General features: G+C 38.5%; 1 protein-coding gene across 1 annotated transcript in view; it reads right to left on the bottom strand.

Annotated features, from left to right (window-relative positions):
• The window catches only part of SIAE (sialic acid acetylesterase), a 41,919-nt gene extending 23,588 nt beyond the window's left edge, over nucleotides 1-18,331 (bottom strand). Inside the window, exons 1-3 of the mRNA XM_021000575.2 lie at nucleotides 18,165-18,331; nucleotides 13,507-13,668; nucleotides 2,863-3,038 (exon numbers count right to left, since the gene is read on the bottom strand). Of these exons, the coding sequence (XP_020856234.1) occupies nucleotides 2,863-3,038; nucleotides 13,507-13,668; nucleotides 18,165-18,240 (414 nt within the window). The 5' untranslated portion in view covers nucleotides 18,241-18,331. The remainder of the gene's footprint in view (nucleotides 1-2,862; nucleotides 3,039-13,506; nucleotides 13,669-18,164) is intronic.
• Nucleotides 18,332-18,354: the final 23 nt, after the last annotated feature.

Genomic DNA, 18,354 nt, shown 5'->3' with positions numbered 1-18,354 from the left:
GTGGAGGGAGAGCGGGAGAGGGAGATGAATTATAGAGGAAGCTTTATGTTTGGTCAACGGCATTTTAAATCTATAAATTATTTTACTTCCTATTGTGGCACTAGCGAGAACAGTTCAAATGTACCTAACTAGAGCACTCCTGGATTCTCTTTTTAACAATAACTTAATATTATCAGCCCTTCCCTCTAGGCCTCAAATCTGTAAAATGAAAATGAGGAAATTGCTAAGATAGCTATCAAAGAGATTTTTCAGGACTAACAACGGAAATAGACATCTTTTTTTCTGAACTTAACTAGGAAGATTCAACTCTTAAGACCCTCTCTGACTTAGGAGACAACAGATGGACATTTAAACATGTTTCCATTTATACATTTCTCACTCAGTGTTATAAATAACATCAAACATAAAAATTCCACCTCACCCTAACAACAAGATGAGCTACAATCTGCCATTTTCTTCATTTGAATGTAAAGGGTGGTAGGTAATGGCAGAAATTCTACCTCATAGGACTGGCCGGGGGTGTGGTGGAAGGAGGAGCTGAGAATCTTCTCTATTCTCTACTGCTTCAAAAGAAGAAAAAAGCTCCCAAGACTGTTAGGAACAAACAAGAACAAATTATAAACCTGGTTTTCAGGTCTGTCATCACCTAGAATGTTGCTCACTTTGTATGAGAACAGGTTAAACAAAAGTTACAAATTAATCCCCGGAGCTAAGTCTTATTTCTGTGTCATGCAGAGCCTACAGACTTAGCCGACCTAAAAAGTAGAGTCAGAGAAAAAAATCCAGGCAGAAAATGTCTCTTTCTCCCTTATTAATGGGAATCTAGTCTAGCTCAAAATGGGATCCTCTTGGCATAGACTGCTACTATGAATATGACTATATAGATAAAAGCAGAACTAGTCCATGTCATTCTGTACAAACAGTGAGCTGCAATTAAAGCATTAAGGAAAGTACTATTTTCCTTAAGGAGTTAGCAATAATTCCACTTCCGTACAAAGCTATGTTTTCTAACACTAAATATAATTGCCATTTTTGCCTATATCTACTTAAAAGAATCCAAACCTGAGAAAAGTAAAGTGGGAAGTAATAGATAATAAAAAGAAATAAATCAGATAAGAAAATGCCTACGACTTTATGAAGTCAAGAAGTATGAATTTAATATGGGAACCTAATAATAAGATAGAAATTAATTTTAAAATCCTTAAGATTATTTTGTGGCATTACTATCACAAATAAGAAGTGGCTAACTTAATTAGAGAGACTGCAATAGGCAAGACAAGTGTTGAAAAGAAAGGATACAGTTTTGAAGACTTTATAAAAGAAAAACGATGGCTTACAGAGACTTTCTGAATAGAGACACAACAGAGGCAGACAGCTAGAGAAAGCAACAAAAACAAAACAAAACATCACAGTGGGAAGGTGGGAGCTGGGGAAGACGATTATCAATAGAGGAAGTACATTAATTCCTTCCTGCTTTACAAAACAAACAAGTGCCAATCAAGTGCTCAAACATGCCAAATATAATCCAAAAGGTCTTTTCAGAATGTACTTCCTGATACCAAGCCAAGCTCTATACATACTCTGAAAAGGTTGGTTCAGCTGACCCAGTTTCAAATGTACCAAACAATATAGCTTGCTAAGTAGTCTTAGCCTAAAGGACAATCTAAAATGCACAATATTTTGGCAACCTTTTGTCTATATTCTCTTTTTAGTTTACAATTTTCCAGTACTTCCAAGGAGTTGCTGTGATGCAGGAACCCTTACTCCTCATTAAAGTAAAGCTACATAAAATTTCCCTTTAAAATTTTAAATCAGCTATCTAAAAGAAAAGGGACTGGTACAAACCTGGATACCAAAAGCACAGTCACTCTAGCCATCAGGTGCTATATCCCTTTTGTTCTAAATTGGCTTCCTTTGCTGGAAACTGAGGGCTAAGAACAATAGAACACTAGCATTTGAGAACTACCAGAACTGATTCCTTTCCTAGAATAAAAATTGTAAAGCAATTTGCAAACCTTAAAGCTCTATTTAAGTGCTAACTATTGTTATTATTATTATTTATTATTACCAAAAGGTTTGATGTTCTTGCTAACTTTTTCAATAGTATTTACTATCTGTAAGACAAGCTCCCTCAGGCCCACTAGGCTAGAGAGGCCTTACTCTTTGTTACTCGCAAATTAAAAGTGCTTTGCTATATTATTAATATGCCAACATGCTCTTATGCTCTTTCCTCTTTAACTCTCTGTATATATCTATGGATTAATCTAGGAATTTTCTTCCAAAATTCAGACTGCTTTTATGCTCTTCTTCCGAGTAGCTTTAATAAGTAATTAGGTCTTACAGAATAAAATGGAGATGAAGAAGAAGAAATTCAAAATTAACATCAAAATCCAAAAGGTCAAGACTGAAATGAGGAAAAACAGTAGAAAATGACAGGGAAAAATTAGGATATGAAAAATGGAGGAAAAAAAATGACCAAGTGACCACTGACATATATGAGACCTCTTGATATGAAAAGCCTCTACATTTCAAAAGATGCCCATCAGTGAGCTGTTTCAAAGACTATCTTTAATTTGCATCTGAATCTCAACTTCTGAATGTCGACATCAAAAGATGAATCAGTGGTTTAGCAATAAAACAGAATCTAAGTGTTTTCATTTCCATTACTAGGCCCTCACCAAATCTTCCACCACAGCAGAGAGGAAGAAAAAAGGTTCATTTTAAGTCTCCAAATCTTCCTCTGCCCTGTGACACTCTCTAGCCTTGACTTCTTGCTGGTTTGTTTGTTGGTTTTTTTTCACCCAAGGGGAATAAAGCAAATACCAAGGACTTGTAAGACATTAATATATATATGTAAATTACCTGGGAAACTGACATCTCCATGTTACTTTGTCCACTGCAAAGCCAAACATCTCCAAATAAGACATCATATACTGTCTGGCTGTATCTCTCCTTCCCAATGATTTGCTCTGCCGTCATGTTATAAGGCCCACCAGGTTTCACAGGATCCAGTATCACGATCCAGGTCTCAGACTGTTCTGAAATATTAGCAAGGCCCCAAGGCCCCTAGTCAATCTCAGACCAACTAAAACAGAACTAAAATTCAAGCATAGGCTTCAGGAACTCATGTGTTGTTCCCAAGTCCCTGGACACTATTTAGTTGAAACCCAAAAATTAGGGTACTTGAGTTATCTACATTTTGACCAGTAGATGGGAATAAAGGGAACATCAGAGGTTCTGCCCACTTATCCTAAGGAATAAAAAAAAATCAGGCATAAAATTAACAAATGGGAATATCTTTGCTCTGTACTTACTTACTCCTCCCTCTCAGCAGCCCTGTCAAATATTCCATGAAAAACTAGGAGCCCAAGACCAAGAACTAAGCCTAGAACAAGATCTGTGACTTAGGCCAACCCACAACCCAAAGTGATAGAGCTTTACAGTTTGCACAGTGCTTTCATATCTACGCTCTCATTTGTTCATATAGCTACCCTTGTGAGTTAAGCAAGACATATTACTATCCCCATTTTGTAGATGAACAAACTGAGGCTGAGATATCTGGAAAATAAAAACAAAACCAGATCGCAGGTACACTGTGTGCAGGTAAGTGTTTTACAAAAACTAGACAAAATAGTTTGGAGTTTTTTTAAGTAAAAATCAAAATTCTAGTCTATCTAGTATGCTAACAATGAGAAATATTAGAACAGGCTAGGCTCTCTTCTCTCTCTTCTTTTCCTACTCCTCTAACAGATGGACAAATGCATAGAAAAACAGAGAAGTAGAAAGGAATATTTACACCTACCTAGATAGCGTACTTACAAACAACTGAATGCTAACCAGACTTAGATGACTGTTCAAGTTTTTCCATGGAGTTCCTCACTATGAAGGAGGATCTTAGGATCTTTAAGGAGGATCTTATTGTATCTTAGGATACAATAAATTTTAAAAAAACCTTTCTAAGTCCCTCATCCAGAAATTCTCAACCTATTCTTTGGAATGCACCCTCTAACATGCTCAGCAATTTCAATAAAGTACTTCTATAATGAGTGATAAAATAAAATCTGGTAGCACCAAATAATGGGAAATAAGTTGGCAACATGGGAGGATGAAGGGAAAATAAAGGAGAAAAAATGAGAAATGACAACTTCAAAGCAAATTCTCTTGGCAAAATACAAAAGGAAAAAAATCCAATGACTGTGTGCTCATTTAATAAAATGAAATTTAAAGGTGATGAGAGAAAATTATTAAAAGGGACACATGTGTAAATAGCATTGTACTAAAGTTATATGACACTTATTCTCATAAGCAGGTTGCTAAAAAGATAGAATAATCTAGGTCCAGTGAAGGCCTGAGACAAAAGGGATTTTCCAAATGCACTGGAGGCATCTTTGCCAAATCTGGAGTAGAAACAAACAGCTGGGTGTTGTTTCCTTTTTAAAGAAGATATCTCAAAGGCCTCAATATCATATCCCCAGGCCACAGGGGGTTCACTTAGAAATTCCAGAGTCAACTGTCTGCTGTTCTTTTTATTGTCAAAATAATCAGACATTAGCACACTAAATGTGCAATTCACCTAAAGTACAAAAATCACTGTTTTGGAAACAGTGGGCAGCCAGTACAGACTGTGTGGCACAGGTGCTATGTGCTCCGTATGGCTTACACTTCTGAGCAGGCAGACACTCAATCTGTCCTGACTAAAGTCTTTCCCAAGGTTTTTCCAGGATGCCTACTGATGAGCCCTCCTGGAGAAATATATTCCTGACCCAACCAGCAATCAGTTACATTGATATGGTCACTCCTAAGCAAGTTGTTTATTCACCACATCTTCTAAATTGCTCCCTAACACAGCAATAGGGAAAGGAACAGTAAGGAAAATAAAGATATTTGGGCAAAAAAAAGCTAAACCCTCATCACATATCTGAGGCTGTGGATATCTCCAGGGCCTGAGCAATCTAAACAGAGCTGGACTGTATTTAGACCACACTTTAAATTTAACTACTACCTCTCAAGGAATACTTCCAATCTGTTCAAAATACAAACTAGGACTGACTGCCCATCTTCTATTTTCATCTTCATACTCTTCCCAAGTCCCCTTCTTCCTATCTAAAAAGACAGCTAGGTGGTGAAGTGACTAGAGCACTAGACCTGTTGTCAAAAACACCTGATTTCAAATCCTGCCTTAGACACTGACTAGCTGTTTGACCCTAGGCAAGTCATTTAACCTCTTTCTACTTCAGTTTCTTCATCTATGAAATGGGTAAAATAATGGCAACTATCTCCCAAGGTTGTTAGGATAAAATCAGATATTTGTAAAGCACTTTGCAAACCATAAAGTGCTGGCTATTATTATTATTAAATGACTATTTCCTCAAATAATCTACCGCCTACCAAGATAACTAAGTAACAGGTAAAACCAAGTGACCACTGGGATGATATTTTAGCCCTGAGTGTGCTGAGAAGGTTGACACAAATAGAATAAGGCTTTTACACTTCGAATATTGGACACATCTAATAGTAATATACTATTCATATTAACCAATGGCATAAATTTAAACTTCAAGAACTTCTACTTCCATTCCCATTCATATTTCCCCTAATTATTCGTCCTTATTATCAACTGAAGAAAAAAATGAATATAGAAGATTAAATGGGAAGATGTCTTTTAAAAACTAGTCATATAACACTTTCTTGTTTTTCTTTTTTTCCATTCATATCAGATGTGTATTATGATCATTTTAGGCTCATTGTGCCAAATTCACAATAGAACTCTCAGACATTGAAGAAGAAAAATAAAGGAACATTCTCTACAACATTCCCCTTTTCTACTTCTATGTCGGCTTAGACGTAGGAAAAACCTGTCTTCTTCCTCATGCTCTCTCTACCCCACCCTACCCCTGCCATTTGGCATTTTCTCAGATGCAAACTGGTTTACTGACATGAGCTCTGAAAATGTACATCAAAAGCTCCAATGCCAAAATTCAGTATCACTAATACAAATCTGCAATTTCTACTGTACTCTTAAATCAACAGCCTTAGTAAAAGAGAAGATAAAAAAACAGCTGGCAAGATTCTTCCACTCTAGGTTCTAGCAAGATTCTTCTGTTCATTCATTATAACATACCACAACTCCTAACACCCCAATCACTTGAAGGTGCCTTTATGCTTCTTTCACTGGGGGAGTCAAAGAAAGAGAGTCCATTTGTATCCCACAAGGAACTGCACTGAAGCAGACATGCTCATGCTTGAAAACACCACTTTTGTGATTATATATACCCCACTCCCCCGATTTTGCCACTTACGTCCAAGACATTCATTTAAAAAACCTTACTCTGGAGATGGTGGAAAATATGAGCAGTATCAACTCATAAAATAAGAAGCAGTAAAGCATAAAATGTTAGCAGGAAGCCTGGTGTTAAGCCTAATTAAGCCAGATCTCCAAGAGTATTTAAAGATAAAACAGGAAGGAGGACAACAAACAGGAGAAATGGAAAACATCTGTAAATAAATCAACAAGCATTTATCAGATAGAACGATAGAGCATTAAGTGTTTACTGTGTGCCAGGTCCTGTGATAAGTGCTGAGTACCTAAATGTGAGCAAGCAAGATATCCCCTGTACTCAAAAAGGATACATTCTAACAGAAGATGACAACACACAAAAAGGAACTAGAAAGGGGAAAAGGCAGTGTTTCAAGGGCAGACTCCAATTTTCCAGTAGGGAAAGAGCAGAAATTATGGTCCAAATAGAAAAGAGCAGAGATAGCATGAGGTGGAGATGTCCAGGAAGTGCTGTGGAGACCTAGATTCTGGCAACATAAAACCAAAGCCAGCCTATCAAGGCTCAGCATGGTTCCTGGGACAGGTTCCAATATTCTGATGAGAAAAGGCTAAATGATGATGACCCAAGGAGAGAGAAGTGGAAATAGTATGACAGGAAGGTGGCCAGAAATTTTTAATTAAGCTACTATTATGTGCCAGGCACTAGGCTAAACTTTACAGATATAAAGACAAAAGGAAAATGGTCTGCCCTCAAGAAGCTTACAATCTATAGGGAGAGATAACATGTAGACATATAAGTATATAGCACTAGCAGGGGGGGAGACCAGAAAAAGTCTTAGGCAGAAAGTAGCGCCTAAACTGAGTCTAGAAGGAAACCAGGGATTCCAATACGTGAAAAGGAAGAGGGAGAACATTCTAAGCACAGAGAACAGTCAGTGCAAAGGCACAGAGATGAAATATTGGGCACTGTGTGAGTAGGCCATTGCAAGGAGGTCAGTATAGCTGCACCATTAAGTGTGAGCAATAAAGGCTCGAAAGTTGGGTTGGAGTCAAGTTGTGAAGAGCTTTAAATGCCAGTTTGAAGCTCATATCTGATCCTAGCAGTGACAGCCATTGGAATTTATTGAGTAGATGGATGACATGTTAAGAACTACACTTAAGGAAAACCACTTTGGCCAACTATGTTGAGAAGAGATTAAAGTGGTGAGACTTGAAGCAGGAAGAGACTAATTAGGAGGCTATTACAAAAACACAAGCAAGAGATAATAAGGCTCTTAGCTAGAGTGCTGGTTCTGTGAATAGAAAAGAGGTGATGTATAGGAGCAATAATATGGAGCTAGAAATAAGACTTGACAAATAATTGGACATATGAGATGAAGAGCTGAGAATGGCACCAATAATTCATTTACTTTATCAACGACAGTGAAACTCCCACATTTAGACTCAATATCTCAATTCCTAATGTCCTCCATGAAAATGAGAACTACTTTAAGGAAAAACAATGCAGGAAGAACACCCTGACCAGACCAAGCACACATAGCAGCCTCAAAGTATTTGAAATAGGGAAATAAGAAAACCAAATATATGGTGGGAAAAAATCATAGTATTCCTGCTTTTAAAAAAAGATAATCAAGAGGACATAAATAAACTCTAACCCATATGCCTACTTTCTCAAGTATACAAAATCGTTATTAGAGTGACTATGTAAATATTGAAGAAAATACAAAAAGGAAACAAGCAAGCTTTTGTTTAAAAAAAAGTACTATCTAGCAGTCTATATCTTATCTCACTGTGTTCTCTGATGACTTTAAGGCATTTGACTGTAACACAAAATTTCTCCAACAAAGTGTCTCTTATGCATATATTAAGATCATACGAGATTCCTTGAAAACAACAGAGGTAACTCTAATAAAATATCCTCAGATTATCATCATCACTTAGGGCACATGTTCACCAATGGTCTTTGAGACCATCATGAAGGATTTTCATCAGAGTTTAAAAGAATGAGAAATTCCCTAGAGACAGTGAGATCCTCCAGATTGTCCTGTTTGCTGATCATTTTGAACCTCCTGAGTTTTACATCACTCAAAAGAAATTAGCCTAACATTTCATACAAGAAAGCCCAAGTAGATGATAATTGCCTATTATTCATAGAATAGATAGATAGATAGACAGACAGATAGATAGATGGATAGAACTGCTTCATTAAATACTATGGACAGATCTTGCAGGTGGACAATGAGCTGGGCCCAGAATTGAATAGATAATAGGAATTTTGGTTGGCTAGCATTTTGGAAACTGTAAGACATTTTCAATGATCCTAAGCTTCTCCCTGAAGCAAACCCATCTTTTTTTATACCAAGAGTCTTCCAGTAATACTAAATGGCTGCAAAGTGTGGAACACCACAATCTCCAAAGTATCAAAATTCCAAAGGAAGCACCCAAAAGGAAATGAAGATATGGGCAGAAATAGTTTGCAGCCTCCAAGTGATGATAACTGTCTAGAAAAGAAGTCATGTAATAAAGAGTAAAGGATAACTGGGCGGTGGAGCAGCAAGAAGCAATGCAGCTGAGCTCCCATCCACAAAACTCCTCCACACAAACCTACAAAATGCACCAGCCCAAGCCTGACGGATCAATACAGAAAAAGTCACCATGAATCCTTTGTCCAACCCTCTTGGGACATAGAGAGACAGAGAGATCTTCTGAACTGGGAATGGGGTTGGAGCAGGAGCACACCAAGCATGAAACACTCCAACGCCCAGAGGATGGTATGTAGCAGAGTGAGAGTAGGTCCCAGATTCATTCTGGGGTACCACAATTGAGACAGGTTTTAACTGACAGCATTGTCACCCACTATATATGAGTCACAGATCCAGGGCAGAATAAGAAGTGGAAACTGAGTACAGGGACGATATCCTAAGTGTACCGAAGCCCTGGGCAGCGTACTGAAAAAGAAAGAAGCTGAGAAACAAATAGGAGTGGTTAGGCTCAAATTCCCAGAGCAGAGCAATATCTCAGTTCCAATATCTAGTCCAACCTTCAGAGAAATAACTAGGGCAGGAATCCAAGACCAAAGAGGAGCCTACAATTCTGTCATGTTGAACCAGAATAAATTCGTAGCTGGTTGATAGAGACTGAGTCCAACAGCAGTTTATAGTTGTTCTGACCCAAACTCAGGTCAGGAACTTGTAGAGATTTGACCAGGCAGGGCAGCAATCAGACCACTTTGAGAGTACTGAAAGCTTGAAGGACCTCAGCTTGTCCCTGAAATTCTGGAATAACACAACACTCAACACCCAAGAAAGCAGCAACAGGACCAACCCAGACCTACCCTCCAGAAGTGTGGCAAAGCCCAACACAAACATCAAGTCCCAAGCCAGGAAACAGTCTGGAAGACTAGGTAAACAAATAAAAGAATCATATTCTATTACAGTGGCAGGGCCACTCAAGGCATAAAAGCAAAAGAAAAGAATAAATTTAAAACATCTATAAGAAATGTCTCAGATCAAAACACAGCTGAGGCACAAACAATTAGAACTGGAAGAAATGAAGGAAGAGTTGTTTTGTTTTGTTTTGTTTGTAAAAGATAAAAATGTTTTTATAAATGCAATGAGAATGCTAAAAGAAAAAAAATGGCAAAGAAATGAGAACTATAGAAGAAAACAATTGGAAAAGGAATTAAGTGACAGTTTGACAGAACAAGTACAAAATGTGGCCCAAACAACAAACTCCCTGAAAATTAGACTGGACCAAAGAGAAGCCAATGACACCATAAGACAACAAGAAATATTAAAACAAAGTCAAAAGATTTAAAATACAGAAGAAAAGTTAAGGTGTCTCATATAAAAAACTACTAACCTGGAAAATAGATTATAGCGGGAAATTAAGACTTACTGGGCAATCTAAATACCATGACCATGAAAAGAGCCTAGACATCATATATCAAGAAATCTTTTTTTTTTTAACTGCCCAGGTCTCCACTTAGAACCAGAGGGCAGGGGCAGCTAGGTGGTACAGTGGATAAAGCTTTGGCCTTGGAGTCAGGAGAGCCTGAGTTCGAATCCGACCTCAGACACTTGACACTTATTAGCTGTGTGACCCTGGGCAAGTCACTTAACCCCGATTACCTCACTAAAAAAAAAAACCCAGAGGGCAAAGTGAAAATAAAAAGGATCCACCAGTCCCGAAAGAAACCTCCAAAAGAAAACTCCTAGGAACATCATAGCCAAAATCCAGAGCTTCCAGGTTAAAGAAAAAATGATATAAGCAGCCAGAAAGAAAGAATTCAAGTACCAAGACGTCACAGTCAGGATCACACACAATTTAACAGCTTCCACTATACAAGAAGAAAAAACTTGGAATACAATATTACAGAAGGCAAAGGATATGGATTCACAGCCAAGAAAAAGCAACAGTGAGTATAATGCTATAAGGGGAAAAATAAACCTTTAATGAAACAGAGGACTTCTAAGTATTTCTGTCAAAAGACCAGAGTTGTGCAGAAACTCTGAAGTTCAAACACAGGAGTTAAGAAAAAAATAAAAAGATAAACATGAATGAACAATAATAAGGAACCAAAGGATAAACTGTTTATATTCAAATATGGGGAAATGATACATGTGTCCCTCTGAGCCCTATCATCATCAGGGGTCATAGAAGGAGTCTAATTAGACAAAGCTTAGGTTCTGTTATATCTTGAAGATTTTAAGAGAAGAATGGAAAGAGACAGGGGAAAAGAATATGCTGGGGAAGAGAGAGAAGGAAAGAAAGGTGAGGGGAAATTATCTCACATAATTAGGGTACACAAGTAGTTGACTACACAAACAAGGAGGAGGGAGTGGGGAAAGCAGCCAACACTTCAACCTCACTTTCATCTGAACTGATTAAAGGAAGAAAGAAAGATTACACATACACACAGTTGGGTACAGAAATAACATTTCCTTCTACACGGAAAAAGGAGGGGAATTAGAGGGAGGGTAGGTTAGGAGAGAGATTAGTCCTAAGCAAAAAAATAATTGGGGAATGGATGAACAAATTATGTTATATAAATGTGATGTAAAACTATTTTGTAGTAAGAAATGATAAAGGGAATAGTTCCAGAGAAACCTGGTAAGATTCATATGAACTGATGCACAGTGAAGTGGATAGAACCAGAAAAACAATTTATACAATGACAGTAATGTGACAAAGGCAAGTAACTTCGAAAGAAGTAAGAACTCTTAACAATGCAATGACCAACAATGACTCCAGAAGACTAATGATGAAACATCCTACGCATCTTCTGATGGAAAGGTAAAGGACTTAGAATGCAGAATGAGACTTTTTTTAAACATGGACAATGTGGAAATTTGTTTTGAGTATATGTTTGTAATGGAGTTTGTTTTTCTTTAGTTTTCAGTTTGGGTTGGGAGACTGGGACGGGAAAGTGAGACTTTTGCTGATTAAAAAAATAAAATATTTTTAAAGATTTAAACAATAATAGATGGGTAGTAGGTGTGCTGTATTGATAGCTCCATAATGTTAAAAGATCTGGAGGAGGGTCCCTGGCACAATGAATCCCTCCATGGAAGATTTATGGTAGGACACAGAAAAGAACTGTACCAAAAGACAAAGAAATGATTAACTAAGAGTTTAGAATGAGATATATAGGTGGACATAGCCAATGGGGGAATCTGTTTTGCTTGACCATGCATATTTGTTACAAGGGTGAGAGGAAGTAAATCGGAAAAAAAAACTTGTTTAGAAAAAAAATTATTATAGTCATAGGGCACTGAAAGGTAATGACTTGCCCATGGTCTCATAAGTATAAGTCAGAAGCAGAACTTAAACCTAGGCCATCCTGACTCTAAGAAGATCCTACTAACTATACAGTACCATGCCTTTCAGCATTTGATTTACTGAAAAGATGTGAAGAGTCAGCTGATATTAAGGACAGAGTACTAGTAATGGAGTCAGGCAGACCTGAGTTCAAATCACTTCTTCCAATACCTGGTAGCCTAGAGAAGTTATTTAATCTCTCAGTACCTTAACTTCCACCTCTATATGACAGGAATAGTACCAGCCCCCACTTCATAAGGTGGTTGTATCAGATGAGATAATTTATGTAAAGCATTTTGCAACCTTAAAGTACTATGTAAGTATAAGTTATTATTACTAAAGTTAGACACCAGAGTCCTCAATCAACAATAACTAATGCTTTTTTTTCAACCCTCCAAAATTTTCTATTTTATGTCACTTAAATACACAAAAAAATCACAAAATACTAGTACTAGAGGATTCACCTATGTGAGAAAGTTCTCAAACTTTTCGGTCTCAGGACCCCCTTACACTCTTAAAATTACTGGGGACCTTCTAAACAGCTTTTATTTGGGGGGGCTATATCTACTAATATTGACTGTTTGGGAAATTAAAATGCCTTAGTATTATTACAAAAAATAGTTTTGACCTCACAGATCCCCTGAAAAGTTCTCAGAGACTCCCAAGAGTCCACTGACCACTTAAGGACTACTGATCTAGTCCAAGGTTTCTTAACCTTTTTTTGTGTCCTCTGGCAGTCTGGTGATGCCTAAAGACCCTTTCTCAGAATAATGTTTTTAAAAACATAAAATAAAATACACAGGAAACCAAAGGTTACTGAAAATAACGATGTAATTTTTTTTTCTCATTCAAGTTTATAGACTCCTTGAAATCTATTCACAGACATCTTCAGGGTGCATGGAGTCAATTTAAGAACTCTTGATATAGTCTGTCTAATAGATAAATGTCCTCTACCACACTCCTCCAAAATGGTTATCTACCTTCTATTTTAACACCCCAGTGACGGGAAACTCATGATCTCTTGAGGAAGTCTACTCCATTCAAGCACTAAGGCCTACCATATTCCCACATAATCTAACCTCCTGTGTCACTTGGTGCAGCCTCCCCATCTGCCCTACCTTGTGTGCATCACTAACAATATGATCTTCCTAATCATTCACCTGACTTAGCACCAAATGTGAGTTCCTTCATGTTCTAGTTTTCTGACCCTTCCTTCATAAACCTATTTTTGTAGTCTATTTGTATATGCTCCTTGGGGAAAACTGTAGCACAAATTACAGCACTATATTTGGCCCCTACCAGTTCCTACATAAAAGCCAGCTTACAGTGGAGGCTCAAGCATTCATTTTCAGGTAATCCAGCAGATGGCACAAGAGGACAGAAGCTGAATTGAATATGGGTTGCCTTACCTTTCACATAGGCTATCTTCTTCATGATGGTTTCCTGAGCTTGGTGCAGAGTCACTATCACAATGCCTCCAACTTCACCATAACCCCAGACCACAGCTCCAGCTGGTTCTTTCTGTAACACCATGTGATCAGCAATGTAGGAAGCAAAACGAAAATTAACACCTACAAGGCAGAACAGTTCCATTAGAAATATTACAACCTGAATGAGCAGATAAACACATAGTCTTTATGTAAAAGGCCTTGAATGTGATATAGTATATTTAATCCCACAGTCTCATACTTATTCCTCCTAACAAGTAAACAGCCTAACCAGAATATGTGTCAACATTATACAGCAAGTACAGATGAGCAATGCTGAATTCTCAAAGAGCCCACAGTCATGCTACCTTCATTCCACACAGTTCATATCTTGCTTACCCCCTTACTCTCTATGCTTCAATCCTGAAGGGTTGCCTCTCTTTTTCCTACCACTAACAGTTTCCTGTTACATACTTACAAATGGGAATTTATAAGTGAATCACTGCCTTCTCCTAATTTCTCCTACATTATCTAAGGCTTCTGACACCCCCAATGACTGAGTCTAAATTGGAAGCTCCTAGATATCAGAAACCAGTGTTTTATTCATTGCTTTAACTCTTCACAGCACCAAGCAAAATTTCCAAGCTTAATAAATATTTATTGAATTAGCAAACTAAAGAAGTATACGTTTATCCAATTTGTTCCTTTCTTCTGGTTTTTCTCTTTTCCATGTTTGCTCATCCTTCTACCAATGCTGAGTTTCCTCAAACAATTCACTATGCCATCCTGATATGCTAGGGGTACTGAAGTAACCACTCTTAAGCATTTATAGATGTCTGCCAGATAAAGTATCTGAAGTACAGATGCTTCTGTTATCTTGATGGTAAATATAGAGACTAAGGCAAAGATGAAGAGAAAAATCACAAATCCTTAGTATAAATTCACCTATTTCACAAACTTAAATTGTCAAAAGGACAAAAAAGAGCATAGTTGAAAATGTAGACTCTGTCCCAGAGATTCACTAACAAGACCGAACAAAAACTCACTTTAACAAGACAGTTCCTATTTTTTAACATTGAGCCTATATTGAAGTGTTTTATTAATAACAAGCTTATTATCTAAATTGTCTCAGTAATACATCCATCAAAATGTAGCTAAAAATAGTATGTGGTTAAGTCACATTCTAATCATTAAGTGAGAATAAAGATATTGATATTTTGTGATCTAAAGACAAATGATAGACAGGAAAGGAGATATGAATTAATGAAAATGAAATTTTCCTTTCCAGAAGCTACAAATAATCTTGCAAAGTTCCTTAGATGATACCTTTTAGGGCATCACAGGCAAAGGAGTCACCTACATACTCTCAGTGGACAGCCACTCTAAGCAAGAGCCCAGTTATTAAGACCTCTCCTATTTATAATGAATCAACCTAATCCTACAGGGCTGCTGGGCTAGGGATAGTTAGCAAAATGCACCAAGAACAGAACACAACATCCCAGAGATTGCATAACCATATAGGCAGTTTGCCAAAAGTAAGGCATATGTGTGGGAGGGCCTTGTCTTGGGTAGGTGCTTCATACTGAACAGAAATGATAACCAGAAGCAGAGGAGTTAGATAGGGAGAAAAGGAGTGAATTTGGGGGAGATGAAATGCAAAAGAACACTTGCTATGTATAAGCCCAAAAAAAGGACCTCAGCAAGGAAATGTGAGCAAATTGTAACACAGAGGTAGGGAAGAGCTTTCCAACTCAATCCATCATCATCAACAAACTTTTTTGAGCACAATCATCATGTACAACTCTGCAATAGATCTGGGAATCATAAAATTCATACAGCAAGGGATAACTTTAAAGATTATCTACCTTTCATTCGACAAATGAGAAAACTGGGGCCCAAAGAAGTCATGTGACCTGCCTGAGGTCAAAAACTCCATAGGTCATAGAAAAGAAAGAAACTCAGGTCATAGGACTTTTTTCCAGTTCACTGCTTTTCTGGAGGGCTCTTTATATTCTGAAGTAAATAAAAGAGACAACATTCCTTGTCCTCAAGGAGCTCAGATTCTAAAACTGATAATGACAAAGGCACATGGTTGAACATCACCATGACTATTTCCTTTTTTTTTTTAACTTCTCTTCGTATCCCCAGCCTTTCTTCCTTTGTATCCCAGACTGCCCTGCACATTTTTTTTTTTTGCAGACCTGTGAATTTCAAGTTGGGAAATTCTGTCAATGCACATCTATGGCTGTTTAGCACCTTAGAAGTCAGAGAGTTATCAGATGTGCTAAAAATTTAGTTGACTTGCCCAGGGTTCTCATAAATGGTGTGTCAGAGAAGAGCTTGAACCCAGGCCATCCAAACAAACATAGAAGCTAGCCTTCTATCCATTACACCACATTGCCTCTCACCTTGCAACATAATAGGGCTCTTAATTATGACCTCTATGCAGATGAATCACAGGTCTATGTGTCCAGCCCAAGTATCTCTCCAGAGTTTCAGTCCTGCACACAGTCTATTAGACATTTTTAAATGGATGCCTCCAGGATACCTCACACTCAACATATCTGAAATAAAATTCTTTAGCTTCCCCCAAACCTACTCCTCTATCAAACCTTCCCTGCTTTCTTTGAAAGTACCACCATAACATATATAACCAGAGAGTTATCTTTGATTCCTCACTGGTTCTCATCCCATATATACAATCAGTTGCCAAATCTTGCCATTTCAACCTCCCCATCTCTGGAGAATCCATCTCCCTTTCTCTCTACTCACATAGCTACCACCCTAGTTCAGACCTATGCTATGGTAATGACCTTCTATTCAATTAGTCTCTGCCTTACACCCCTCCCTACTCCAATCCATCCTACACATCTGCCAAAATGATTTTCCTAAAATGCATATCTGACCATGTCCCTCCCTTATTCAATCAACTCCCATGATTCCCTATTGCACCAAGAATAAAATACAAACTTTCATGTTTAATTTTTAAAGCCCTTCAAAACCTGGCCCCAACTTCTTTCTAGATTATGTATTACTTCCCTTCTCAGACTCTAAGATCTAACCAAGCTGGCTTCTTTGCTCTTCGTAATAATCAGTTAACCTAGAGAGTTGACATCATCCTTGACACATACATCTCAAATGAGGTTAAGATATATCAGTTACTGTTTTCCCATGCACAGCTGGTGACAGGATTGTTTGTCCTTGTTAGGCCAGGAACACCTAATCCCTACCCACCCCAACCCCTCCACTCCCAGGGATCTTCACATAGCATTCACTCTCCCATGTCCCCACCTTTGTACCAGCTATCTCCCACACGTAGAATATACTTTCTACTCTCCTCTGCATCAGAGAATCCCTCACTTCCTTAAAGACACAGCTCAAGTATCATCTTCTATACAAAGTTTATCTTGAGCCGCAAACTTAGTGTCCTACCTCCCTAACTGCCTTGTCTCTATCTACTTTGTTTTATAAATATATATACATATATATATACATATATATATATATATATATATACATATGCACACACACTTATTCTATCTATTCTTATATTACATGTTGTCTTCCCTAAGAGAATATAAGCTCTCTGAGAGTATGGAGTGTTTGTTTATATTCATATCCCCAGCAAGTGTAGAAGTACCTGGCACTCAGTAGGTACCTAATGTTTGTTGATTGATGCCAGTTTGATAACCTAGGATCTGGGCAGAAATATGAAGACATTCTAACAACAGAGCTTTTTTATAGTTATCAAATGCACATACTCAAAAAAGCCCTCCCTAACATTTACATCATTATCAACTTTTACAAGCTTTTTCCTTCTTTTCTTGTGGGGTTGGCAGTGGAAAGAAAAAAGTGCTAAGTATCTTCAACTAGGCTGAGGGAGAGGGGGAAGTTAAACGGGAGAAGATAAAAAAGAGAAGGTAACATGTAATGACAGCAATAACTGAGAGAAAAATGAAGACAGGCCAAGTAAGAGGCCTGAGTTTGCTATCTGAGATGAGAAAAAGAGGAGGGGTAGAGTTGTTATAATCAGTCCCTTTATTAAGGAAATGCCCTTTTTCCATGATCTTTAGTTCCAGAAGCCTCTGCACTGCTTCCAAAGCAGAGAGGTTGGGTGGTCCATGGATGTGACTCAGTACCCATCCTACTCATAAATAGGAGGGGATTTAAACTGCAGGATATGACCAGGAGCCAAGCCCAGAGTGACTTGCTGCTCCTTTCAAGCTCCCCATTCATCCAGGTTATCTAGCACTTACTTGCCCCTGGTTTATATATCTGCATCTGGGCCAAAAGTCACCTGTGTGCTTGAATGTTCTGAGCTTGTGACAGACAGGCTTGTATTTGTTAGCCTGTAACCCTTCATCTCCCCTTGGAGGCTTGGGTATGGAGGGAGGGGGCAAAGCTTTACCCAGTTACTACGAACCCTTGAAATGCAGTGGTCAGGGGTCCACTACTATCCAAAAGAGAAAAACCGCAGGTGGAAATGTTGCCATCACCAGCCTCTCCTCCCTGGCCCCATAGGTTGCCCAGGCTCTTCCTCACAGGCCCCTTCAGGCCTAGGCTGTGGAAAGGCCTTCGGACCTAGAGAGCAGAGTCCGGGAGCCCGCTGACTCCAGGCCGCAGCCCGGCCCCCACCTCACCTGCTCCGCCGCCCCCGCTGGCCCCCAGGAACCACGGCAACAATAGCAGCGCCCGTAGGGCAGAGGTCATCCTCATATTTCCTAGACACCCAGGATATAGTCTTCAGGGTTGGGGGCGGGGACAGTGTAAGGCTCGGGGCGGACCCCGTGGGCTTGGCTGGGGCGGGGCTTAGATGAGGGCGGGGCCCAG

Source organism: Phascolarctos cinereus, unplaced genomic scaffold (genome assembly GCF_003287225.1).
Source record: "Phascolarctos cinereus isolate Bilbo 61053 unplaced genomic scaffold, phaCin_HiC Scaffold_726;HRSCAF=1367, whole genome shotgun sequence".
Lineage (NCBI taxonomy): Eukaryota > Metazoa > Chordata > Mammalia > Diprotodontia > Phascolarctidae > Phascolarctos > Phascolarctos cinereus.
This window is presented reverse-complemented; position numbering and strand designations above follow the sequence as displayed.